Source organism: Nerophis ophidion, linkage group LG02 (assembly GCF_033978795.1).
Source record: "Nerophis ophidion isolate RoL-2023_Sa linkage group LG02, RoL_Noph_v1.0, whole genome shotgun sequence".
NCBI lineage: Eukaryota > Metazoa > Chordata > Actinopteri > Syngnathiformes > Syngnathidae > Nerophis > Nerophis ophidion.
Genome location: NC_084612.1, coordinates 70,169,067 through 70,196,910, shown reverse-complemented (window position 1 = coordinate 70,196,910; position 27,844 = coordinate 70,169,067). Strand labels below are relative to the sequence as shown.

At 40.3% G+C, this 27,844-nt stretch overlaps 1 protein-coding gene across 1 annotated transcript; it reads left to right on the top strand.

Moving 5' to 3' along the window:
• Nucleotides 1-363: 363 nt before the first annotated feature.
• ip6k2b (inositol hexakisphosphate kinase 2b) lies at nucleotides 364-17,510 on the top strand. The gene is made up of 5 exons (XM_061889755.1): nucleotides 364-944; nucleotides 10,173-10,404; nucleotides 10,478-10,641; nucleotides 11,328-11,503; nucleotides 15,937-17,510. Exons 1-5 carry the CDS (start codon nucleotides 731-733, stop codon nucleotides 16,537-16,539), a joined length of 1,389 nt encoding a protein of 462 aa, XP_061745739.1. The 5' UTR covers nucleotides 364-730; the 3' UTR covers nucleotides 16,540-17,510.
• The last annotated feature ends 10,334 nt before the right edge of the window (nucleotides 17,511-27,844 follow it).

Genomic DNA, 27,844 nt, shown 5'->3' with positions numbered 1-27,844 from the left:
CGAGGTTCGGTACCTCCAACAAGGTTAACAACCACTGCTTTAACATGATGCACTTGTTGACTTTTCAGCACCAGATGCAAACCTTATTCACAAGCTGGCGGTTGTCTCCGCGGGCTACGACAGCAAAGAAGCTGCAACCTGAGCAAAGAAACAAAAACAAAACAAAAAAAGGCCTTCAGTGTTTTTGGTGTGGCGTGTTTTTCCTGTCCTCCCCTCCCCCTGTTTTCTCTCTCCCCCTTTTGTTTGTCTGATCTCCTTCAGCTGGCTCCTCCCAGCGACAAGCGCGCCTCTCTGATTGGCCGATTCCCCAGAAGGGGGCGGCGCTTAAGGCTCGGTCCGCTGTTTTTTTAAGCAGGGACTTTAGCTCATGCGTCAGTTGAGCTCAAGCACTCGGCGAGCGGACGTCCGCGTCAGGCGGAAGCGTATCTAGCCGTCTTTAGTGTCGCGTACCGAGCGTTTTATGACACGAATATCAAAGCGGAGGCTATATTGTTCAAAAAAGGAGTACTAAACAGTGTCCACCGGCCGCTGACGCCGAGGGAATAAAGGATTTACTTGGCTCTCGCCTTCCTGTTTCAGGCTTTTGTTTTGCGGCGAGCGAGCGAGCAGCGCCCCCTGCGGCCGCGCCGGGAGTTGCTCCACCATAGGGAGCCAGAAGAGCAGCAGAGTCTCTCGCCTCCACCCGCGCGACGTGGGTGCTCCACGCTTGGCTGTCCGATGCGGAGTGAGGATGAGTCCCGCTCTGGAAGTCCTCATGCAGGCGGACGGGACTCCCTATTCCGGCAAAGGGGTGATGCTGGAGCCCTTCGTGCACCAGGTGGGCGGCCACTCCTGCGTCCTGCGCTTCGGCGAGCAGACCATCTGCAAGCCCCTCATTCCCCGGGAGCACCAGTTCTACAAGAGCCTCCCCGCGGAGATGAGGAAGTTCACCCCGCAGTATAAAGGTAAGATTGTCGCCGACATGAGGCGGGCATGCTGGGCGTCCATCTTTTAATGCGAGCATTACGTCACACTGTGTGGCGTTGGATGTTTTGCTGCAGGATTGTTGCAAGGTCCCGAGGAACAAAATGTACACAAAAGCACCACCGGAGTAGTTGTATTTATAGATGGAAGGTATCTTGAGCAGAGTCTTGGAAAAAAAACGAGGGGCCTTGAAGTAGCTTTGAACGTGAAGGCCTCATACATCAACCTTTTTGAAACCAAGAGCTACTTGGGTACTGATTAATGCAAAGGGCTACCAGTTTGATACACACTTAAATAAATTGCCAGAAATAGACAATTTGCTCAATTTACCTTTTAATAAATACATCTATATATATATATAAAAAGAAGGGTATTTTTGTCTGTCATTCCGTCGTACATTTTTTTTTCTTTTACGGAAGGTGTTTTGTAGAGAATAAATGTTGAAAAAAATACAAGTGAAGTGAATTATATTTATATAGCGCTTTTCTCTAATGACTAAAAGCACTTTTACCTAGTGAAACCCAATATCTAAGTTACATTTAAACCAGTGTGGGTGGGACTGGGAGCAGGTGGGTAAAGTATCTTGCCCAAGGACACAACGGCAGTGACTAGGACATTGAACCTGCAACCCTCAAGTTGCTGGCACGGCCACTCTACCAACCGAGCTATGCCGCCCGTTCAATTAAGTATATTGAACGGGCGGCATAGCTCGGTTGGTAGAGGAGAAAACAGGAAAAAAATGCAAATTAAATTTTGGAACATAGTTTATCTTCAATTTCGACTCTTGAAAATTCAACGGAAAAAAATGAAGAGAAAAAATAGGTAATTCGAATATTTTTGAAAAAAAGTAAATAATTTATGGAACATCATTAGTAGATATTCGTGATTAAGATTAATTTTACAATTTTGATGACATGTTTTAAAGCCAATCTGCATTTTCTTAGAATATATAACAAAAAGGGACCAAACTATATGTCTAACAAAGACAAATAATTATTTCTTCTATATTTTCTAGAACAAAGCTTTTTAAAAAATTCAAAAGACTTTGAAATAAGATTTAAATTTAAATCTACAGATTTTCCAGATTTGCCAGAACAATTTTTGGGAATTTTAATCATAATAAGTTTGAAGAAATATTTCACAAATATTCTTCGTGGAAAAAACAGAAGCTGAAATGAAGAATTAAATTAAAATGTATTTATTATTCTTTACGATAAAAAAACAATTTACTTGAACATTGATTTAAATTGTCAGGAAAGATGAGGAAGGAATTTAAAAGGTAAAAATGAATATGTGTTTAAAAATCCTAAAATCATTTTTAAAGTTGTATTTTTTTCTCTTAAATTGTTTTTCTGAAAGTTATAAGAAGCAAAGTAAAAGAAAAAATGAATTTATTTAAACAAGTGAAGACCAAGTCTTTAAAATATTTTCTTGGATTTTCAAATTCTATTTGAGTTTTGTCTCTCTTAGAATTAAAAAATGTCGAGCATAGCAAGACCAGCTTGCTAGTAAGTAAATAAAATAAAATAAAAATAGAGGCAGCTCACTGGTAAGTGCTGCTATTTGAGCTAGTTTTAGAACAGGCCAGCGGGCGACTCATCTGGTCCTTGCGGGCTACCTGGTGCCCGTGGGCACCGCGTTGGTGACCCCTGTGGTAATGTATGCTGGTCTACAAAAAGATGCGTTCATTGGCATGTATGTTGTAGGACATGTCAGTATTAAGTTATTGGTACACAACAAAAACAATGTAGCCACATCAGCTTGATGAAATAAAGAAGACAATATTTTTCTTCTGTAATGCTAAAGACAAAATGAACTGATTTCCCGCTCCTACAGTTATTCTGAGGAAAATATCTAAATGTACCCCTTAAAAATAAATTTGTAGGTAGTTCAAAGACTTGGCTAATCTAATCCCGGATGGAAGACTTTGAAGCCATGCCATTTTAAAGGCTACTGAAATGAGATTTTCTTATTTAAACGGGGATAGCAGGTCCATTCTATGTGTCATACTTGATCATTTCGCCATATTGCCATATTTTTGCTGAAAGAATTTAGTAGAGAGCATCCACGATAAAGTTCGCAACTTTTGGTCGCTAATAAAAAAAGCCTTGCCTGTACCGGAAGTAGCAGACGATGTGCGCGTGACGTCACGGGTTGTGGAGCTCCTCACATTGTTTACAATCATGTCCACCAGCAGCGAGAGCGATTCGAACCGAGAAAGCGACGATTTCCCCATTAATTTGAGCGAGAATGAAAGATTTGTGGATGAGGATAGTCAGAGTGAAGGACTAGAGAGAAAAAAAAGACAGAGCAGTGGGAGCGATTCAGGTATTATTAGACACATTTACTAGTATAATTCTGGAAAATCCCTTATCTGCTTATTGTGTTACTAGTGTTTTAATGAGATTAAATAGTCATTCTTGAAAGTAGGAGGGGTGTGGCTAAGGGTGTGTGCGGAGGAGGCAAGACAGTCTCAGCTGCCTCTTTTACAGCTGCACGAGGAACGACGCAATCTCCGCTCATGTCTACGGTAAGAGCCGACCTATTACCACAATTTTCTCACCGAAACCTACCGGTTGACATGTGGTAGAGAACCATGTTCGCTTGACCGCTCTGTTCCATAGTAAAGCTTCATCTTCGGGAATGTAAACAAGGAAACACCAGCTGTGTTTGTGTTGCTAAAGGCGGCCGAAATACACCGCTTCCCACCTACATCTTTCTTTGACTTCTCAAATATTAATTGAACAAATTGCAAAAGATTCAGCAACACAGATGTCCATAATACTGTGTAATTATGCGATGATAACAGACGACTTATAGCTGGGAACGGTGCTGGAACAAAATGTTCTCTACAATGGGTGAGGTCACGCGCACGCCTCATCATACCGCGACGTTTTAGCATGATACTTCCGCGCGAAATTTAATATTGCAATTTAGTAAACTAAACCGGCCTTATTGGCATGTGTTGCAATGTTAAGATTTCACAATTGATATATAAACTATATGACTGCGTGGTCGGTAGTAGTGGGTTTCAGTAGGCCTTTAAGTTACTATAATGTCCCTGGGTCGCCCAGGGCCACATAACTCCTCAAACAATAAATGGCGAGTAGTACATGCTGATCTGCACCGTGAGACGCCTCTGTGTGACGGAGATAAGACGTCTCTGGTATCTGACCCCTCAGACATGCAGTGTGGGACTAAAAAAAGACCCCAGTATGAGGAGTCAGACAACTTTGAGAGAGTAGATTTCTAGGACCGGCAGGTATTTGAAACCACGGCGTCTTGTCTTTTGGAGGAATTTGACACATTAGCTTGCAAGTAACAACACGATACATTGCAGCCTAAAGATGACTCCTCGAGGTATTGACTTTGGATAATGAGCGCCTCTCAGGATCTGAGTCACAAGTTCCCACACTGGGCGGTTGTAGCGCTATGATGACGGTGCAGGTCTCCCATCAGGCCACACTGGAGAGGGGGAGGTTGGAGGATGCAGATGTCAGCACGGATGACGTCAACCTTTTTTAAAGGCCCTTAAACGCTGCGGACACGCACAATACGAGAGGCGTCATCCAGATTTGCGACATACCTGTAAATGTGGTCGTGTCCTTACTTCCGCCATTTTGTTTCAGTAAACCCTTACGTCCTTTTAATCAAATGTTTGTTCTGTGTGCGACACCCCCTCCCCTCACAGGCCCTTTTATGAGCAGACTGTCGTAAAGGGTAAAGAGTATGCATCACAAAGCCGTCTACCAGGCTTGTGTTGGTCAAACGGAATTAGGTCCAAATATAATTTACAATTGCTCAAACATGCCACACCTTTTAAGTAACTGCTTAGCAACAATGGAGACTTTTTTTTAATTACTTGTTATTTAAAGGCCTACTGAAATGAGATGTTCTTATTTAAACGGGGATAGCAGGTCCATTCTATGTGTCATACTTGATCATTTCGCGATATTGCCATATTTTTGCTGAAAGGATTTAGTAGAGAACATCGACGATAAAGTTCGCAACTTTTGGTCGCTAATAAAAAAGCCTTGCCTGTACCGGAAGTAGCAGACGACGTGCGCGTGACGTCACCGGTTGTGGAGCTCCTCACATTGTTTATAATCATAGCCACCAGCAGCAAGTGCAATTCGGACCGAGAAAGCGACGATTTCCCCATTAATTTGAGCGAGGATGAAAGATTCGTGGATGAGGAAAGTTAGAGTGAAGCACTAAAAAAAAAAGGCGACGACAGTGTGAGCGATTCAGATGTTGTTAGACACATATACTTGGATAATTCTGGGAAATCCCTTATTCGCTTATTGTTTTATTAGTGTTTTAGTGAGATTATAAAGTCATACCTGAAAGTCGGAGGGCTGCGGTGAACTCCAGTGTTTCAGAGAAGCCAATGGAGGAGCCAAGATCACAGCTGCCTTTTTGACAGCTGCAGGAGTAGGTCGCATAATCCACTCGTCTCCAATAAGAGCCGACTTAATATCACAATTTTCCCATCCAAAACTTGCTGGTTGACTTTGAGAAACATGTTCGCTTGACCGCTCTGTGTTAAAGCTTCACAACAAACAAACACCGGCTGTGTTTTGGTTGCTAAAGGCAGCTGCAATCCACCGCTTTCCACCTACAGCATTCTTCTTTATAGTCTCCATTATTAATTGAACAAATTGCAAAAGATTCAGCAACACAGATGTCCTAATTACTGTGTAATCATGCGATGAAAAGAGACGACTTTTAGCCGTGTGTGGTGCTGGGCTAATATGTCCGCTACAAACCGAGACGTCACAAACACGCGTCATCATTCCGCGACGTTTTAACAAGAAACTCTGCGGGAAATTTAAAATTGCAATTTAGTAAACTAAAAAGGCCGTATTGGCATGTGTTGAAATGTTGATATTTCATCATTGATATATAAACTATCAGACTGCGTGGTCGGTAGTAGTGGCTTTCAGTAGGCCTTCAAAGCGACATTTACACAGATGCCTAGAGGGCGCCAACGTTCCAATGTATTTTACTCAGTATATCCCGCCCTCTTGCGGCTTCCCTTACATAATGACATATTTATATACGTAACACATTAGCTTTAGGTGTTAGCTAGTAATAGCAATTTGGGTAGCTAGCGTTAGCTGTCATTGAAAGTATATTCTATCACAGAGGTCGAGAACCTTTTGGCTGAGAGAGCCATGAATGCCAAATATTTAGGGTGTGATGTCCCTTTGGTACGGAGGACCCTATTGAATTTCTAAGGTTTTATTATTTTTCTTTATTATTATACCGCCGCCTCTTTGAGCTGTAATTTGACCCCCTTAAATGCTTCAAAAATCACCAAATTTGACACATCAGGACTGGCGAAAATTGCGATCTGATCAAAAAAAACAAACCCCGAAACTATAATTGCGCTCTAGCACCCCCTAGGAAGGAAACACAGACAAAACTGTCTGTAACTTCCAGTAGGAATGTCGTAGAAACATGCAACAAAAACCACTACGTAGGTTTCAGTTAGACCTATATTTCATCCACTGACACCCCCCGGCTAAAATCAACGGGAAGTTTGCTATTCCCACTTCACTACAAAAGTTGGCTAAAAAATGTCGCTTTTTTTTTTTTCAAACATTATATCCTCTGAAGCCGTTTGTCGTTTCGGCTTCAAATAAGCACAGAGGAGAGATTGAACCCTTCTGATTAAAAGTTAGTTTTAATTACTACCACGGTTTGGATTTTATGAGCCAGCAAATAACCATTGCGCTGCCGCTGTTGTCACAAAATAGCGGCTTTCTGCTCAGACAAAACTGTAGGACTCTCATACACACGTGAAACAAAAACCTCTATGTAGGTCTCTCTGAGACCTATATTTCATACTCTGACCGCCCCTTACTAAAATAAACTGGAAGTTTGCTATTCCCACTTCAATACAACAACTGCATTACATTCACCATGCATTAAGAGTCAAGGCCTCCTTATAAAATGCCCAAGCCACTTTACAAGTGTTATTACTATGAGACTGATGTATAACACATGTGTATACAACTTTTTCTCTGTGTAATAATCCATCCATCCATCTTCTACCACTTATCTGGACTTGGGTTGCCCCGTCCATCGCTGCTCGCAACTTTAATTTAAAATGTATTTCTGTGAGAGCCATATAATATTTAACACTGAATACATCTAAATACGTGCATTTTTAAGTAAGACCAACATTTTTTGAGTATAATAAGTCTCTCATTCTTTTTAATATTGTTATTCTGAAGCTAACCAATAATAAAGTACTTATTAATGCGACTTCTTGAACTGGCGGTGTAGAAAACGGATGGACGGATTAAAATGCATGAGAATGTTTTTATATTATGAACGTTGTTTTTAACACGTACCTTGTGGGCCCCAACTTAAACAAGTTGAAAAGCTTATTCAGGTGTTCCCATTTAGTAAAGCTTATTCAGGTGTTCCCATTTAGTACGGAATATGTACTGTACTGTGCAAATGTACTCATAAAAGTTGCAATCAATCAATCAAAACTGATTATCAGCGGAATTATGTATTACTTATCGTGTTAAGTAATGTCAGCTAAGGTTGATCTGAGAGCCAGATGCAGTCATAAAAAAGAACCACATCCGGCTCGAGAACCATAGAGCAGGGGTAGGAACCTATCATAACAACACGACTACAAATTGTTAGTTGCTTCCATTGGACTGCTTTTGTATGTGTGGACACACAACCTGCGCGTACGTGTTGATGAGACCAGGTGAAAGACCGCCGTAAACGTCAATTTTATTCGAGCCGTAAATTTATTTTATTGCAAAATTGTATAATTGTCAAAAAATATAGACAACTTTCCAAAAAATGTGTTCTATTAAACCACTAATGGTAACATAATATAGCCAATGGTGTTCTTGTTAGACAGCATGGTGGAGGAGGGGTTAGTGCATCTGCCTCACAATACGAAGTTCATGAGCAGTCCTGGGTTCAATTCGGGATCTTTCTGAGTGGAGTTTGCATGTTCTTGCTGTGGCTGCGTGGGTTCCCTCCGGGTACTCCGACCTCCAAAGACATGCACCTGGGGATAAGTTGATTGGCAACACTAAATGCAGCTGAGATCGGCTTCGGCGAACCCAAAAGGGACAATCGGTAGAAAACGGATGGATGGGTGTTCTTGTTATATTTTTTTTGTTTTGAACAATGTTACTGTGAGGAAGTTGCAAACCACACTTTTAATGCTCTACAATGTGTGCATGAGTCGTGCTCATTTTTGTTATAGTCTGCTTTTTCCTACTAACCAATCCTGTGTTTGTATCGTTTTGTGTATTCACATTTGTATCGATTGTACAAATGTTTACATTCTGCCTTATTGTTCATACCAGTTAGGTTGTGTGCAGTCTTTTATCACTTGCAGATTTGTTTGTATAATTGAGCAGTTTGAATATTTATTCTTTTGACTATGACTATATGTATGTGTGTGTGTGTGTATATCTATTAGGGCTGGGCAACGATTAAAAATTTTAATCAAAGGTAATCGCACTATGTCTCCGATTAACTGCATTGTATACGCAAAGCCCAATAATGAATTCAAAAGTAGTGTGTAGTGCACCTTTATTGGAATATTCTCCCACATGAACAAAAGCGCCAAAACATTGGTTGTGCAAACACAATTTAAATCAGTCCTTGTTAAACAGTAGCAGTTAAATAGCATATTTTATGAAAATCAACTCAAAAAATGTAAATACAAACATTTAAGCTTATTGCAACTGACAGGGTATTTAAGTTATCCTGTTTGTTATGGAAAATAAATATAATCTACATACAAATCTCTGAGCCACAATCATAACATCTGAACAGGCAATTTCTGAGGTAACAGCAGAAACATTTTTTTTATCAGGGTCTTATGTTTGAAAAACCTATATTATAGGTAGTGGGCTGTTTTATGAAATTTTTGATCAAATTATCCGTAGTAGCAATATTAATCATGTGTTTATTCTGCGTAGTGCACTTAAAATAATTATGACCATATCTAGGAATTGATATGATGGGAATTTTCCGATTGTTTGCTTGGTGCTTTGATAAACTGAACGCATCATATACATGGTACTATATTGTGATGTTATGAGCCAGGGAAAAAAAGATCTACCTTACCCAGCATGCAACAGGAGTGACGAGCATGCGCGCTAGCCCGGTATAGGTTGTGTGTCGCCATGACGGCATCTTGTATGTTGTGATATGCACGCTCTGAAAGCAAACGTTAAGAACTCAGCCAACACTCCTGGTCTGCATTATTCATAAATAGACAGACAACACATATACTCCGCTGCTTCACAGGCCGCTGGATGTAGCCGGCAAAGTATTCCCATTCTAGCTACCCGGTCTAGCAAGCACGCGTAATTCAGTCCAAAACGGCCCGATCTATCCACATCCAGAATTGTCTGGCGGTCGTAAGTGATCCCGGAGTGACCACGCTGTAAGCCAGCCATGAAATTTTCAGAATTGTCCGGTATTTTTGCCAAATGTTCCATCTTTACCAAGAGCCCCTCGACGCCGAAGTATATCCGGGAGATGCCATCTTGTTAAGAAAAGGCGTTAACAAAATAAAAGCATGTAAACAACATACGCAAATGTGCGATAAAATAATTGTTGGCGTTAATAGATTGATGAGTTAACGCGTAATTAACGCATTAATTTGCCCACCCCTAATATATATATATATATATATATATATATGTATATATATTGATTGATTGATTGTTTTTATTTATTTTAGGTGTGATGTGATGGCTTTTATTTTGCTTTGGCAAGCCACCACAATCAAATGCATGTAGGAGTAACTCTGCACTCCATCGGGCAATTCTACTATTTATGTAATGCAATAGTTGTCAAACATTACACCAACTACCATTGCACAAATTATTTGCAAGAACCGTCAGCGTCGTATTAAAGCTCATTTTTAGGGAATGTTTGTACATCCATCCATCCATCCATTTTCTACCGCTTATTCCCTTTCGGGGTCACGGGGGGCGCTGGCGCCTATCTCAGCTACAATCGGGCGGAAGGCAATAATTCCTATTTTTATATGTAATTGTATTTAAAAGCGGTCCCAAGTATGACTAAATGGAGCCCATTACTGGTACTTGTACCACACAATGGTCATTGGTTGTATATCGTGGTCGTCTAAGATCATTCTTTTTTTGGTTACGTTGAATTGTGCGCTAAAACTGCTCTTCCTTTAACAGGCGTTGTGTCTGTCAGCTTCGAAGAAGACGAAGGAGGGAACCTGTGCCTTGTCGCTTACCCTCTACACAGCGAATCGGGCGACCTGGAAAACAAGGACCCCTCCACCGACTGTGAGCCCAGGAGCAAGATGCTGAAGTGGAGCAACAAAAAGCAGTCCCCTCTGCACCTGGACAACGACAATTACAGCAAAGATCGGGCTCGACAGATCCGCAAAGACGACAAAAAAATGAGGTAAAGTTTCCCGAAACCGACGCGAGGCGAGCGCGGACTGGACTGACTGACCTTTCTCTGTCGGGTTTTGCAGTTACCGGGACGACGTGCAGGTGCAGCAGCAGGCGGAGGTTCTGTACTTAAGCCTGGAGAAGGGAAACATGGTGCAGCAGATCAAACACAACCCTTGGAGCCTCAAATGTCACCAGCAGCACTTGCAGAGGATGAAGGAGAACGCGAAGCACCGGAACCAATACAGTATCCTTTCATGCTATAGAACACTTGCTTTAGGGCAGGACTGTCCCTTCTGTTGTCCAGCAGCTCAATTATTGTAAAAATGATTAATATATAATGCATAACAACATGCATGCACACAATGACTTTGCAGACAACCAACCCAATTCATGACAGAAATCAAATACATTGACTCAAAATGATCCAAATGTCAACCCTATTAATATCACAAATGCTACATTTGTGTCTGCAGTAAGGGTGTGTCATTTGATTCATGCGGTCACTGATCAGCTAAAAATTCACGACCGCTGCAATAAATAACAATAAATAAATTTGACCTGCTCAGTGGCCTTATGGTTAGTGTCCGCCCTGAGACTGGAAGGTTGTGAGTTCAAACCCCGGCCGAGTCATACCAAAGACTATAAAAATGGGACTAATTGTTTATTTTATTTCTTTATTTATTTATTTCTTTATTTCGGCAATCTTCACATAAAACAGAACAAGAAAAAAAAAGAAATAAAAATAAAAAAATAAAATAAAATAAAAAACACTCATTTGAGCAATGATTGAGCCAAAAGGGTGTAGGTTGAAGCAACGCTTGTATAAACCTATCCCATCACAACAAGAACAAGGTTCAAAATATATAAAATCTAAAAAATAGCAGTAAGAAAAGTTTGTTTTGTTGTGCGTTCCTTGACCCGCCTCCACAGAGTTCATCCTCCTGGAGAACCTAACATGGCGCTACACAGTACCGTGTGTCTTGGACTTGAAGATGGGCACCCGCCAGCACGGCGATGACGCGTCGGAGGAGAAGAAGGCCAATCAGATCCGCAAGTGTCAGCAAAGCACGTCGTCCTCCATCGGAGTGCGGATATGTGGCATGCAGGTAAAGTCCTCTGCCGTGTGAAGTTGTACCAGGAGTGTCCAGACTTTAAACCAAGATCATTTTCTTTATATCAACCACTACAGTCTGCTGTGGCGTGGGAGATTATGTAATTTCACCTAATTGGGTTAATAATAATTTTTGCAAACCTGTAATTATAATCCGAAAATGTGCCGTTGTTGAGTGTCGGTGCTGTCTAGAGCTCGGCTGAGTAACCGTGTAATACTCTTCCATATCAGTAGGTGGCAGCAGGTAGCTAAATGCTCTGTAGATGTTGGGAACATGGTTTTGTGGTGTGGTGATCACAATATGTGGGAGGCAGCGTGTAGGCAAAAAGGCATCTAACACTTAAACCAAAAATAAACAATAGGTGAATGCTCCTAAGAAAAGGCATTGAGTATTAGGCATGGCTATTGTTGCGATGGGACCAGATGTTCCTCCGAGGGAATTTAAATTGCTGGTCAATCCCAAGTTCTTTTGATGACACATAAGCTGATTTTAAATAATAACCCATAACAGAATAGGTATTTTGCAATTTATTCCAAAGCTTTGGAGAGACCAACCTAAAAACAACACATTCAATTCGTGTCGCCTAAGTTGATCTGAAAACACTACGTAAGTCTAGTCTTTTTTCGATACGCCACTAGCCCCCACCCCTTTTCCCCTTCAGAGCGAATACACTTATCTATTGTTTTCCTCAGCTGGAGACAGAAAGAAATAGCAGCGTCCACAAAGTAAATCCGTACATGACTTGACAATCAACAATGTACCCAGAAAGGATACATGCGTGGAATAGCGTTCAAGGAAGACATGAAACTGCTATGGGAAAATACCAACAAAAAAGGAACAGCCACCAACATAGGAGCAGAACACAAGAACTAAAACACCACACACAGGAAAACAGCAAAAAACTCAAGGTGGTGGTGTTATGTGACAGGTGGTGACAGTACACCTACTTTGAGATAAGAGCTATATTGATGCATGCTTGGTTAGGGTTTAAGCAAATTAAGGCCCGTTAAGCTTTTCAATCTGGCCCACCAGGCCTTCCCAAATAATTAAAGTGTTTTTTCATTCATAGAAAAGTGTAAAATTCCATAAATTTTTTTAAGGTGGTCTGTCATAACGTTTTTAGCATTCAATCAGGCATTATCGTGAGGTTTTGTATTAGTCTTCCTAAAAATAGATATACCGGCCCCTAGATGCAATTTTTTTCTCTAAATTTGGTCCCCGAGTCAGAATAATTGCCCAGGCCTGGTTTAAAGTCATATCCAACACTTGCTAGAACAACTTATTTATTTATTTAATTTTTTTTGCAAATATATTTTATTAGATTTTACAGTTAAAATGACAAACAGTCATACTTTGCTCACGCAAACCCTTCATACTGGCACACATCCACTCATACACACTTGAGGAGAGAGGTGCACTCGAACCTTAACAACTCAGGGTTTACAGTATAGACATTATTAGAAAAGATACCAAAATTTTGTATATATATATATATATATATATCCATCCATTCTGCCGCAGTTCATGATCAGCAAGCTATCCAGACCACAGCAAAATGGGTGAATATTCCTCGGCATCAAGGATCCTCAGGAAGTGATCACAAGATCACCTCCCGAAGGCCTGTTCACCGTACACACTTAAAAAGGAAAAAAAAAAATGTAAAAAATTACAGGGCTTGATCAATACAAAACAATAATCACAACAAAAAAAAAAGCAAGTAAACCATATCAAAAGTGACACAGAAAAAACAATTGTGGTGTAGAATCAATACAAAAAATAATAATTAAAAAGAAAGGGCTTCACGGTGGCAGAGGGGTTAGTGCGTCTGCCTCACAATACGAAGGTCCTGCAGTCCTGGGTTCAAATCCAGGCTCGGGATCTTTCTGTGTGGAGTTTGCATGTTCTCCCCGTGAATGCGTGGGTTCCCTCCGGGTACTCCGGCTTCCTCCCACTTCCAAAGACATGCACCTGGGGATAGGTTGATTGGCAACCCTAAATTGGCCCTAGTGTGTGAATGAGAGTGTGAATGTTGTCTGTCTATCTGTGTTGGCCCTGCGATGAGGTGGCGACTTGTCCAGGGTGTACCCCGCCTTCCGCCCGATTGTAGCTGAGATAGGCGCCAGCGCCCCCCGTGACCCCGAAAGGGAATAAGCGGTAGAAAATGGATGGATGGATGGAATACAAATACAAAAAAGATGGCAGTTTTGTTTTTCTTTAAATGTCTGTTATGATTCAATATATGTCGGTAAAGGTTTCCTGGTTAGTTCCCATTTATTCATATTTGTAGAGTTTATCAATCTTCTTTTTTCAAGAGTCATTACATTCACAAGTTCATTGAACCAGTTCCTGAAGTTGGGTGCAGATGGGGTTTTCCAGTCTCTGAGAACGAGTCTTTTGTCCAAGACCGTCCCAAGCAGCAACACAGTTGTAATATATTTTGGAAGCTTTTGTGTTTCTGAAGACCACCCAAACAAGATTATATCCCTGTCAGGGACAAGTTTTCTCTGATATATCCATCCATCTTCTTCCGCTTATCCGAGGTCGGGTCGCGGGGACAACAGCCTAAGCAGGGAAACCCAGACTTCTCTCTCCCCAGCCACTTCGTCTAGCTCTTCCCGGGGGATCCCGAGGCGTCTTCCCCGTGGCCTCCTACCGGTTGGACGTGCCCTAAACACCTCCCTAGGGAGGCGTTCGGGTGGCATCCTGACCAGATGCCCGAACCACCTCATCTGGCTGCTCTCGATGTGGAGGAGCAGCGGCTTTACTTTGAGTTCCTCCCGGATGACAGAGCTTCTCACCCTATCTCTAAGGGAGAGCCCCGACACACGGCGGAGGAAACTCATTTTGGCCGCTTGTACCCGTGATCTTATCCTTTCGGTCATGACCCAAAGCTCATGACCATAGGTGAGGATGGGAACGTAGATCGACCGGTAAATTGAGAGCTTTGCCTTCCGGCTCAGCTCCTTCTTCACCACAAAGGATCGATACAACGTCCGCATTACTGAAGACGCCGCACCGATCCGCCTGTCGATCTCACGATCCACTCTTCCCTCACTCGTGAACAAGACTCCTAGGTACTTGAACCCCTCCACTTGGGGCAGAGTCTCCTCCGCAACCCGGAGATGGTATTCCACCCTTTTCCGGGCAAGAACCACGGAATCGGACTTGGAGGTGCTGATTCTCATTTCGGTCGCTTCACACTCTGCTGCGAACCGATCCAGCGAGAGCTGAAGATCCCGGCCAGATGAAGCCATCAGGACCACATCATCTGCAAAAAGCAGAGACCTAATCCCACGGCCACCAAACCGAAACCCCTCAACGCCTTGACTGCGCCTAGAAATTCTGTCCATAAAAGTTATGAACAGAATCGGTGACAAAGGACAGCCTTGGCGGAGTCTAGGTCTGATATATCCCCGAGTATAAAAAGAAAATGCTGGACCAAAATAATTGGACATCCCCAAAAGTCCGAGTCCATGGTTCTCGCCCGGAAAAGGGTGGAGTGCCATCTCCGGGTTGGGGAGGAGACCCTGCCCCAAGTGGAGGAGTTCAAGTACCTAGGAGTCTTGTTCACGAGTGAGGGAAGAGTGGATCGTGAGATCGACAGGCGGATCGGTGCGGCGTCTTCAGTAATGCGGACGTTGTACCGATCCGTTGTGGTGAAGAAGGAGCTGAGCCGGAAGGCAAAGCTCTCAATTTACCGGTCGATCTACGTTCCCATCCTCACCTATGGTCATGAGCTTTGGGTCATGACCGAAAGGATAAGATCACGGGTACAAGCGGCCGAAATGAGTTTCCTCCGCCGTGTGGCGGGGCTCTCCCTTAGAGATAGGGTGAGAAGCTCTGTCATCCGGGAGGAACTCAAAATAAAGTCGCTGCTCCTTCACATGGAGAGGAGCCAGATGAGGTGGTTCGGGCATCTGGTCAGGATGCCACCCGAACGCCTCCCTAGGGAGGTGTTTAGGGCACGTCCAACCGGTAGGAGGCCACGGGGAAGACCCAGGACACGTTGGGATGACTATGTCTCCCGGCTGGCCTGGGAACGCCTCGGGATCCCCCAGGAAGAGCTAGACGAATTTGCTGGGGAGAGGGAAGTCTGGGTTTCCCTGCTTAGGCTGTTGCCCCCGCGACCCGACCTCGGATAAGTGGAAGATGATTGATGGATGGATGGATCCCCAAAAGGAGTGAGACAATGATCCCTCATCACAAAGTGGAGATGTATCAGGATAAAACTTGTGTAATTAAACTTTAGAATCGTAAAAACTTTTTGTCAATATCGGCTGCTGAGTTTCATTTTTTTTTTACAAAAGGGACAAGCGGTAGAAAATGGATGGATTGATGTTTTCTGCTGGTGGTGTGCCTCTGGATTTTTCCAATGGAAAAGGTTGAAAAGCGCCGCTTTATATAACGTGGATCTCTCCTCGCCACAGGTCTACCAGTCCGATTCCGGCCAGCTCATGTTCATGAACAAATACCACGGCCGCAAGTTGAACCTCACCGGCTTCAAGGAGGCCCTCTACCAGTTTTTCCACGACGGGCGTCGTCTGCGGCGTGAGCTGCTGTGCCCGGTGCTGCGACGTCTGCGGGAAATGCAAGCCGCCCTGGAGGCCTGCGAGTCCTACCGCTTCTACTCCAGCTCCCTGCTTATCATCTACGACGGAGATCTTCCCAGAACCCCCTCCCGACCGAGACACCGCGGCGGAGAGGAGGGGGATGAGGACGAGCTGTCGGATGAAGAAGAGGAGGAGGAGGAGGAGGAGGGGGCCTTTGGATTCCCGCGTTCGTCGTCCGCCGGCTGCAGCTCTGGGGGCCCCGGAGGCGGCGGCGGCAACAGCAGCAGCCGCTCCGCCCACAGCACGGCGGAGGCCAGCAGCCCGGCGGTGGACGTGCGCATGATTGACTTTGCGCACACGACTTGCCGCCACTACGGCGAAGACAGCGTTGTGCACGAGGGCCAGGACAGCGGCTTCATCTTTGGACTGCAGAACCTGATCACCATCATCTCCCAGCTGGAGGATCACAGCACCGACTGAGGGCCCGCACCCGAGAGCCCCGCACGGTCTCCATTTCAAGCACGGGCAGAGGAGCTCCATGAGCTCCTTCCATGAGGTGTACCCCCCCGTCCCGCCCGCACGGAGGTCCGAACCCCGCTTGGAGGGCACCTCCATGACCTCAGGGTCCCGGGGAGGAGAGTTCCTGCGCTCTCCCTTAACCTGCCAGAGGACAGGCCCTCGGTCGCACCTTCACTTCTTTCTGAGACTTCTCCTTTTCCAGGAGGAGAGTCTCTGGACAGACCTGTAGCAGCCGAGGACGCCCCTCCTGCGCCAAACCCAGGTTTCTTTATTGTACATTCTCTCTGAGAGAGAAAGCGTGAGGTAGAGATCATTGAAATTCAACTGTCTGACATGGTGCTTGACCTGTGGCGTTGTTTATCTGGGCTCCGTTCGCCCCCAACGGTATAGCACCTTGATACCGGGGCGAGTGGGCGGCTGTAAGGGCTGACCTCGGCTGGCTTGGTCAGCAGCCTTGTAGCAATGCGTGTTTATATTGTAACATGCTCTCTGTGTCCAATCTGCCACTTGGAAGAACTATTTAACAGAGAACAAACAACATTTGTTTAAAGACCCAAGAAGGGATTTGCCTTCCCCAAACAGTTCCTGTCTGCTTTGTTGCTCGTAAACAAACGGCAGACTTGCAAGAAGACTTTGTTTTATCCCTCATGTGTTTTTTTTGTTTTGGTTGGATGTTTTATTCATTCCTTGTAAAGGTGGACGTGGAAGAGAATTTTACTGATTAAAATCATTTGCTACAAAGAGACTATTTATTCAAAAGGGGTTGTCGTAAATGGATTACAAAAAGAAAAATTCACATTCCATATAACCACTCTCAAATGTGCTCTTCTGATACTGAATTTATTTTGTTACCGCGAGAGCCGATAACCTCTCCTATGTCTCTGTGTGTGTGTGTGGGGGTCTTGCAAAATAAAGGCATTCATTTGTGGTAAGATGCTGTTTTTGAAGTGTTATTCTTACAGTGCAGGGGTGTCCACAAAGTTTTTTTTTTAATGGCCAGTGGCAAATTTCAAAAATAATATAAAAATATTTAAAAAAGAAAATGAGAAAAAGTTGGCTCTAATAACACTACAGCTGCTAATAATGGCTTGCAGGCCCTTTTAGATCAGAAATCATTTTGGAGGATTTTTTTTTGTGGTACTTTTTAAACTCACTACTCAAAAAGTAAAGAATTCAAATCAAAGTTATGAATTATTTACCAATCACTTCACATCAAACATTCCACTTTGAAATGTTTTTGGGAAAAAATACTGCCTATGTGTTTTATTTAAAAAAAAAAAAATCTTGCTGACTTTGGGTAAGCAATCCATTTATGTCGTAATAGCTTGTCTCCAAGCTCCATATTTAGAGCGCCAAAATTGCAGCAGTTCGTCTTCAGTATATTCAGCTTCAAAAGTATAGGGTTATGTAACCTCATTTGTCCAAAAATAAGTCAGCAATTCATAACATTTTATTTTTATATTTACTTAATATTCCACTTTGAAATATTTAGTGAGGAAAATATGGTTAGCCTTACAAAAAACACATTTATTTAAAAAAAAAAAAAAAACGGGGCTTAAAAAAAATAGAAATGTACAACTAACAAATAGATCTTAAGTTGATCTAAAAATTTAAGTGTTGAAAGTTAAAATAAAACATGTATGTCATATTTTTAACAGGATGTGGGCCCTTTTAGATCAGAAATCCTTTTGAAGGATTTTTTTTTTGTACTTTTTAAACTCACTACTCAAAGTAAGGAATTAAAATCAAAGTTATGAATTATTTACCAATCAATTCACATCAAACATTCCACTTTGAAATGTTTTTGTGAGAAAATACTGCCTATGTGTGTTTTATTTTTAAAAAAGTCCTGCTGACTTTGGGTAAGCAATCCATTTATGTCGAAATAGCTTGTCTCCAAGCTCCATATTTAGAGCGCCAAAATTGCAGCAGTTCGTCCTCAGTATGTTCAGCTTCAAAAGTGTAGGGTTATAAAACCTCATTTGTCCAAAAATAGGTCAGCAATTCATAACATTTTATTTTTATATTTACTTAGTATTCCACTTTGAAATATTTTGTGGAGAAAATATGGTTAGCCTTACAAAAAACACATTTATTTAAAAACAAAAAACGGGGCTTAAAAAAAATAGAAATGTACAACTAACAAATAGATCTTAAGTTGATCTAAAAATGTAAGTGTTGAAAGTTAAAATAAAACATGTATGACATATTTTTAACAGGATGTGGGCCCTTTTAGATCAGAAATCCTTTTGGAGGATTTTTTTTGGGGTACTTTTTAAACTCACTACTCAAAAAGTAAGGAATTAAAATCAAAGTTATGAATTATTTACCAATCACTACACATCAAACATTCCACTTTGAAATGTTTTTGGGAGAAAATACTGCCTATGTGTGTTTTATTTAAAAAAAAAGTATTGCTGACTTTGGGTAAGCAATCCATTTATGTCGAAATAGCTTGTCTCCCAGCTCCATATTTAGAGCGCCAAAACTGCAGCAGTTCGTCCTCAGTATATTCAGCTTCAAAAGTATAGGCTTATAAAGCCTCATTTGTCCAAAAATAGGTCAGCAATTCATAACCTTTTATTTTTATATTTACTTAATATTCCACTTTGAAATATTTTGTGGGGAAAATATGGTAAGCCTTGCAAAAAACACATGTATTTAAAAAAAAAAACGGGGCTTAAAAAAAATAGAAATGTACAACTAGCAAATAGATCTTAAGTGTTGAAAGTTAAAATAAAAAATGTATGACATATTTTTAACAGAAGGGAGACCTTTTAGATCAGAAATCATTTTGGAATATTTTTTTTTTGGTACTTTTTAAACTCTACTCAAAAATTAAGGAATTAAAATCAAAGTTATGAATTATTTACGAATCACTTCACATCAAATATTCCACTTTGAAATGTTTTTGGGAGAAAATACTGCCTATGTGTGTTTTATTTTCTTTGACAAAAGTCTTTTAAAAAAGTCTTGCTGACTTCGGGTAAGCAATCCATTTATGTCGAAATAGCTTGTCTCCAAGCTCCATATTTATGGCGCCAAAATTGCTTTCATCCCCCTCTCCCGGCTTTCGTGCACACTTCTATAAGCAGCAGTTCAGCCTCAGTATATTCAGCTTCAAAAGTATACGGTTTTGAAGCCTCATTTGTCCGAAAATAGGTCAGCAATTCATAACGTTATATTTTTATATTTACTTAATGTTCCACTTTGAAATATTTTGTGGAGAAAATATGGTTAGCCTTACAAAAACATTTCTTTTGAAAAACGGGGCTTGAAAAAAATGAAAATTTACAACTAACAAATAGATCTTATGTTGATCTAAAAACTTTAGTGTTGAAAGTTATAATAAAAAATGTATGACATATTTTTAACACGAAGGGAGCCCTTTTAAATCCCGAATCATTTTTGTGGATTTTTTTTTCCTTCCGTCCATCCACTTACTACCGCTTGTCCCGTTCGGGGTCGCTGGAGCCTACCTCAGCTGCATTCGGGTGGAAGGCGGGGTACACCCTGGACAAGTCGCCACCTCATCGCAGGGCATTTTTGTACATTTTAAACTTCCATCCATCCATCCATTTTCTACCGCTTATTCCCTTTAGGGTTGCGGGGGGTGCTGGTGCCTACCTCAGCTGCATTTGGGTGGAAGGCGATTACACCCTGGACAAGTCGCCACCTCATCACAGGGCATTTTTGTACTTTATAAACTTACTACTCAAAAAGTAATGAATTAAAATCGATGTTATGAATGATGGCTTCACGGTGGGAGAGGGGTTAGTGCGTCTGCCTCACAATACTAAGTTCCTGCAGTCCTGGGTTCAAATCCAGGCCCGGGATCTTTCTGTGTGGAGTTTGCATGTTCTCCCCGTGAATGCGTGGGTTCCCTCCGGGTACTCCGGCTTCCTCCCACTTCCAAAGACATGCACCTGGGGATAGGTTGATTGGCAACATTAAATTGGCCCTAGTGTGTGAATGTGAGTGTGAATGTTGTCTGTCTATCTGTGTTGGCCCTGCGATGAGCTGGCGACTTGTCCAGGGTGTACCCTGCCTTCCGCCCGATTGTAGCTGAGATAGGCGCCAGCGCCCCCCGCGACCCCGAAAGGGAATAAGCGGTAGAAAATGGATGGATGGATGGGTTATGAATGATTTACCAATTACTTCATCAAATATTCCACTTTGAAATGTTTGGGGAGAAAATACTGCATATTTGTGTGTTTGCCATGCAAAACATTTTTCTTTGACAAAGGCTCTTTAAGTCTTGTTAACTTCGGGTAAGCAATCCATTTATGTCGAAATAGCTTGTCTCCAAGTTCCATATTTATGGCGTCAAAATTGCTTTCATACCACTCTCCCGGCTTTTGTCTGCTTCAACGTCACTCTTCCTTCGTCCTCAGTATATTCAGCTTCAAAAGTATAGGGTTATAAAGTCTCGTTTGACCAAAAGTAGTCGTCTTCGGTGTGTTACCAAGTCTGCAATGATTGGAACACGCACACACCTTTTTTTTTTTACTGAAGTAAGAACAGATTTGTTGCCAGAAACAGAAATAAATGCACTGAGTAAAGAAGTTCTTGAAATGTTTAAAATTACCAAAAACTGTGAATATTGTACATATTACATATTATGTTACTGTTTTGCTCCACTGTAATATATTTAGTCAGTCCAAATATTGCATTGGTTTTGAAAATTGATGCCTAAAGGCTTTAATTTTTCAGCGTGGGGCCTTCAGTGGAAAACGCGTGGACCCGTTAGAGTGGGAATGAGTGGCAGTTGAGCAGCTGCAGAATGTTGAGAATGGAGCTGCAAACTACACGCTTAAGCTCAAGCTTGCATCCTGCAGCGACGTCGCTAAGAAGGTCCGAGATGATGTAACACAAAAGCAGAAGGATTGTGTCCAGCTAAAGCAGGAAGTCTTAGAAGGCGTTAGCGACCATAATCTTTAACACAAATTACATTTCTTTGTCCCACAAGCCTGCTGAGCTGCGAGTTTGGAAAGCTGCAATAATGTTTTGAAAACAGAAGTGGAATGCTTTGTCACGTTTGTTCTTTGGCACACCTGTGTCACATTAACCAGGTGCTTCTTGGAACATTGTGTGTTTTTTTTTTGCATGTACACATTCTTTGTAATGAATGACACAAAGTCATTTTCACACCAGGTTATAAGCTTCTCTTTTATTGGTACGCTTTTCTGCAAACTTTTTTTTTTTTGGTGAAGTTTAAATGTAAAGATTGATTTAGTGTTTGGCCATAAAATGTAAACAGTTTGATATTCTATAAATCAGGGGTCACCAACCTTTTTGAAACCAAGAGCTACTTCTTGGGTACTGATTAATGGGCTACCAGTTTGATACACACTTAAATAAATTGCCAGAAATAGCCAATTTGCTCAATTTACCTTATATAAACAAATCTATATATATATATATATATATATATATATATATATATATATATAAAAATGGGTATTTCTGTCTGTCATTCCGTCGTACATTTTTTTTTCCTTATACGGAAGATTTTTTGAAGAGAATAAATGATGAAAAAAACACTTAATTGAACGGTTTAAAAGAGGAGAAAAAAAAAATGAAAATAAAATTTTGAAACATAGTTTATTTTCAATTTCGACTCTTTAAAATACGAAATTCAACCGAAAAAAATGAATAGAAAAACTAGCTACTTCGAATATTTTTGAAAAAGATAAAAAAATTATTTATGGAACATCATTAGTAATTTTTCCTGACTAAGATTCATTTTAGAATTTTGATGACATGTTTTAAATAGGTTAAAATCCAACCTGCACTTTGTTAGAATATATAACAAATTGGACCAAGCTATATTTCTAACAAAGACAAATCATTATTTCTTCTAGATTTTCCAGAACAAAAATTTTAAAATAAATTCAAAAGACTTTGAAATAAGATTTAGATTTGATTCTACAGATTTTCCAGATTTGTCAGAATATTTTTTTTGAATTTTAATCATAATAAGTTTGAAGAAATATTTCACAAATATTCTTTGTCGAAAAAACAGAAGCTAAAATGACAAATTAAATCAAAATGTATTCATTATTCTTTACAATAATAATAAAAAAAATACTTGAAGATTGATTTAAATTGTCAGGAAGGAATTTAAAAGGTAGAAATGTACATATGTTTAAAAATCCCAAAATTATATTTAAGGTTGTATTTTTTTCCTCTAAAATTGTCTTTCTGAAAGTTATAAGAAGCAAAGTAAAAAAGTTAATGGATTTATTCAAACAAGTGAAGAGCAAGTATTTAAAATATTTTCTTGGATTTTCAATTTCTATTTGAGTTTTGTCTCTCTTAGAATTAAAAATGTCGAGCAAAGCGAGACCAGCTTGCTAGTAAATAAATAAAATTTAAAAAATAGAGGCAGCTCACTGGTAAGTGCTGCTATTTGAGCTATTTTTAGAACAGGCCAGCGGGCACCACGTTGGTGACCCCTGCGATAGAAGTTTATTCACCAAAGATAGTCTTTTTTTTTTTTGGCCGTTCAACCTTAAACGACAACACCCAGAATGCATTGCGAAGGTAAACGCCAGTGAAACCCGACGTACCGACTCACCTATTTTATCGGGTTCTGGTTTGAAAGTTAATTTAAGCTCACCAAAAAATGCTGAATTATGTTGGTTTTAAAAAACATTTTTATGTTTTATAGCTACATTTGCTAGTTGGCTTGAGCTAGCTCGAGGTAGCCCTGCTACATGCGGATAATTTTCACACCAGGTTATAAGCTTCTCTCTTAAAGGTACGCTTTTCTGCAAACTTTTTTTGGTGAAGTTTTAATGTAAATATTGATTTAGTGTTTCACCATAAAATGTAAGCAGTAGGATATTCTATAGAAGTTTATTCACCAAAGATTGTCTTTTTTTGGGGCCGGTCAACAATGCCGTTTAAACTACAACGCCCAGAATGCATTGCAAAGGTGAGCGCCATTGACACCCGACGTGCCGACTGGCCTATTTTGTCGGGATCTAATTTAAAAGGTAATTTAAGGACACTAAAAACAATAGTGAATTATGTCGGATTTGAAAAACATATTTTTAATAAATAGACGATAGCTACATTAGCTAGTTTGCTTGAGGTAGCCCTGCTAGCACGCACGCTAGCTCGTACATGCGGATAATTTTCACACCAGGTTACAAGCTTCACTCTTATAGGTAGGCTTTTCTGCAAACTTTTTTGGTGAAGTTTAAATGTAAAGATTGATTTAGTGTTTCACCATAAAATTCAAGCAGTATGATATTCCATAGAAGTTTATTCACCAAAGATTGCCTTTTTTTTTTGGGCCGGTCAACTTTAAACTACAACACCCAGAATGCATTGCGAAGGTGAGCGCCAGTGAAACCCGACGTACCGACTCGCCTACTTTGTCGGGATCTAATTTAAAATGTAATTTAAGGACACCAAAAATAGGGAATTATGTTGGTTTTTAAAAGCACATTTTTATTATTTTTATAGCTACATTAGCTAGTTTGTTGGGCTAGCTTGAGGTAGCCCTGCTAGCTCGTACAAGCGGATCATTTTCACACCAAGTTACAAGCTTCTCTCTTATAAGTACGCTTTTTTGCAAACTTTTTGGTGAATTTTAAATGTAAAGATTGATTTAGTGTTTTGCCATAAAATGTAAGCAGTATGATATTCCCTTGCAACATAGCAAATATGTTTTGACTGTATGTCTCAATGAAACCAAAACCAAAAGGTAAGACACAAATTAACCCATTTTCAGACTTTCATAATTTCGTAAATTCATTTTCTTATATGATGGAATTGTTTATTAAGTAAAGCCTATAAATCAGGGGTAACCAACCTTTTTGAAACCAAGATCTACTTCCTGGGTACTGATTAATGCGAAGGGCTACCAGTTTGATACACACTTAAATAGCCAATTTGCTCAATTTACCTTTAATAAATAAATTTATATATATATATAAAAATGGGTATTTCTGTCTGTCATTCCGTCGTACATTTTTTTTCCTTTTACGGAAGGTTTTTTGTAGAGAATAAATGATGAAAAAAACATGGTTTTAAAGAGGAGAAAACACGAAAAAAATGAAAGTTTATCTTCAATTTCGACTCTTTAAAATTCAAAATTCAACCGAAAAAACTGAAGAGAAAAACTAGCTAATTCGAATCTTTTTGAAAAAATAAAAAAAAGAATTTATAGAACATCATTAGTAATTTTTCCTGATTAAGATTAATTTTAGAATTTTGATGACATGTTTTGAATAGGTTAAAATCCAATCTGCACTTTGTTATAATATATAACAAAGATTGATTTGCCAGAATATCTTTTTAAATTTTAATCATAAGTTTAAAGAAATATTTCACAAATATTCTTGGTCGAAAGAACAGAAGCTAAAATGAGGAATAAAATTTAAATGTATTTATTATTCTTTACAATGAAAAAAATAAATTACTTGAACATTGATTTTGTTTAAAAATCCCAAAATAATTTTTAAGGTAGTATTTTTTCTCTAAAATAGTCATTTTGAAAGTCATAAGAAGCAAAGCAAAAAAATTAATGAATTCATGTAAACAAGTGAAGACCAAGTCTTTAAAATATTTTTTGGGATTTTCAAATTCTATTTGAGTTGTGTCTCTCTTAGAATTAAAAATGTCGAGCAAAGCGAGACCAGCTTGCTCGTGAATAAATACAATTTAAAAAATAGAGGCAGCTCACTGGTAAGTGCTGCTATTTGAGCTATTTTTAGAACAGGCCAGCGGGCTACTCATCTGGTCCTTACGGGCTACCTGGTGCCCGCGGGGACCGTGTTGGTGACCCCTGCTATAAATAATCTGGGCATTTTGCGGGCCGCGGGCCACATTCGGCCCTTTGTGCGTCCCTTTCAAAATAAATAATTACAAAATAAATTTTAAAAAGTATTTTTGTCGAGTGTGCAATACAACGTTGCTGCTTTTGTTTTAAAAAGCGTTATTTGTATTACTTCCGTGTGGACTTAGATGTGTGCGTGATTGTGAGTGAATGTGAACAGCGGCAATCACAAATTACAAAATCTATTTTAAAATACATTTATGTCATCCGTGCAATACAACTGTGCTGCTATTATTTTGAAAAGTGTTACTTATGGAACCTGTGTAACCTGTGAGTGAAGGTGCAAAGTGACAAGTGATGCCCGGTTACCCCCGAGATGTCAGCTCATGCTACAAAAAGAAAAGTTGATGACGAATGCCGTGTTTTCAACAAGACATGGACTACCAAGTATTTATTTACAGTGTGCTTAATTTGTGGTACACAGGTTGCTGTGTTTAAAGAATATAATTTGAATCGCCAATACACGACAAAGCACGTGGAAAAATACCGGAATCTGTCTGATGAAGAGCATGCAAGGGAGGCTGATGTGTTGATGCTAAAACTGCAAACCCAACAGGGACTTTTTGCCAAATTTCACAGCCCCAGAGATGCAGCCGTCGGGACAGGTTTCGTAATTCCTCACAAAATCGCCAGAAAATGTAAGGCGTTTTCTAACAAAGAGTTTATTAAGGAGTGCTTATTGGACTATGTTGCGCTGATATGCCCGGAGAAGAGGGGCGCATTTGAGAACGTGTCACTCTCCCGACGCACTGTAACGAGGATGGATGAGACCATTGCTGGAAAGTTGGAGCTTCAGCTGAAGAACAGAACGGCCGACTTTGACTGTTTTTTGCTGGCTTTGGGTGAGAGCTGCGATGTACGTGACACCGCCCAACTGCTCATCTTCTTACGTGGGATAACTGCAGACAAATCACTGAGGAGCTGGCAGCCATGCAGTCAATTGAAGGGACAACCACAGGTAATGAATTGTTCACACAGGTAAATGCGTGTTTGGACATGTTAAGACTGAAATGGGACAGGCTGGCCGGTGTGACAACAGATGATTGTCCAAATTTGACGGGGAAAAATGTTGGACTTTTACAGAGAATGCAGGATAAAGTGACAGAAATTAACCCTGTGCAGAAATTAACATTTTTGCATTGTATTATACATCAGGAAGTGTTGTTTAAGACAGTGTTAAAATCATAAAACCATCAAAAGCAATCTGCTTTTGTATAAAGTTAAGTCAGGTTAAATGAAATTATTATTATTAATAATAATACTATTATTTATCTTATGGTACATGACAAATGATATTGAGTAAAATTTAATTGAAATATTGTCGACGTGGCCCTCCAGCAGTACTCGGGTTGTTCATGCGGCCCCCGAAAAAAAAGAATTGCCCACCCCTGCCTTAAACGAATAATTATTTAGCCTAAGCCCCGTTTCAGACACACTAAACTATAGTTTAACGTGGACCCCGACTTAAACAAGTTGAAAAACTTATTTGGGTGTTACCATTTAGTGGTCAATTGTACGGAATATGTATTGTACTGTGCAATCTACTAATAAAAGTATCAATCAATCAATCAGTTTAAGGTTCCCCTTCTGGGACAATTTCTTTACACGGGTAAGTGCGCTGTGTATTCTTAGCTTTGTATGGACTCATTGATCGTTTACAAAATGAGTTCGGAGAGGAAGTGACGCCAGAAAGGCCGCGGCCCACACAGGAATTGACGTCAGAAAAAAAACGCGCCACAGCCAGCGTCATAATAAAGCGGTTTCCCGTGTTTCTCCTTTCGTCTGTACAGACGCTTGTAATATTCACACATGAATACCTTAAGAAAGGGGTCTCAGACCCTCTTTTTAAAAGCCACCCCTGTCCTCTTAATTTTTTCACATTCTGTAAATGGCTGTCCATGATATATATATCTTCAATATATATAAAAATGACGTCCACATTGTAAACATGCTGACAACGATCCGGACAATCACAATGGCGTGCATTTTATTTACATCCGGTTTCAGTAGCGCAGTGTTTAGTGAGCAAAGTCTTTTTTCTGTAGTCAAGTTCTTGGTACATCACTTGTCAATAGTGTGCAAGTGGACTATATATATATATATATATATATATATATATATATATGTATGTATATGTATATATTTATGTATATGTATTTATGTATATGTATTTATGTATATATATATGTATTTATGTATATGTGTATATATATATATATATGTGTGTGTGTGTATATATATATATATATATATATATAGCAATTCACACTGTAACGAACAGCTAATGTTAAAGTTTCATGTTTGTGTGGTTTGGATTTGCTGTCAGTTTTTCCCTTGGTCGCAAACGCACCGTCCGTGCCTGAAAGGTGATTGGCGGATAATGAGGAAGTTTTGTCGTGTGTCCGGGGAAGCACG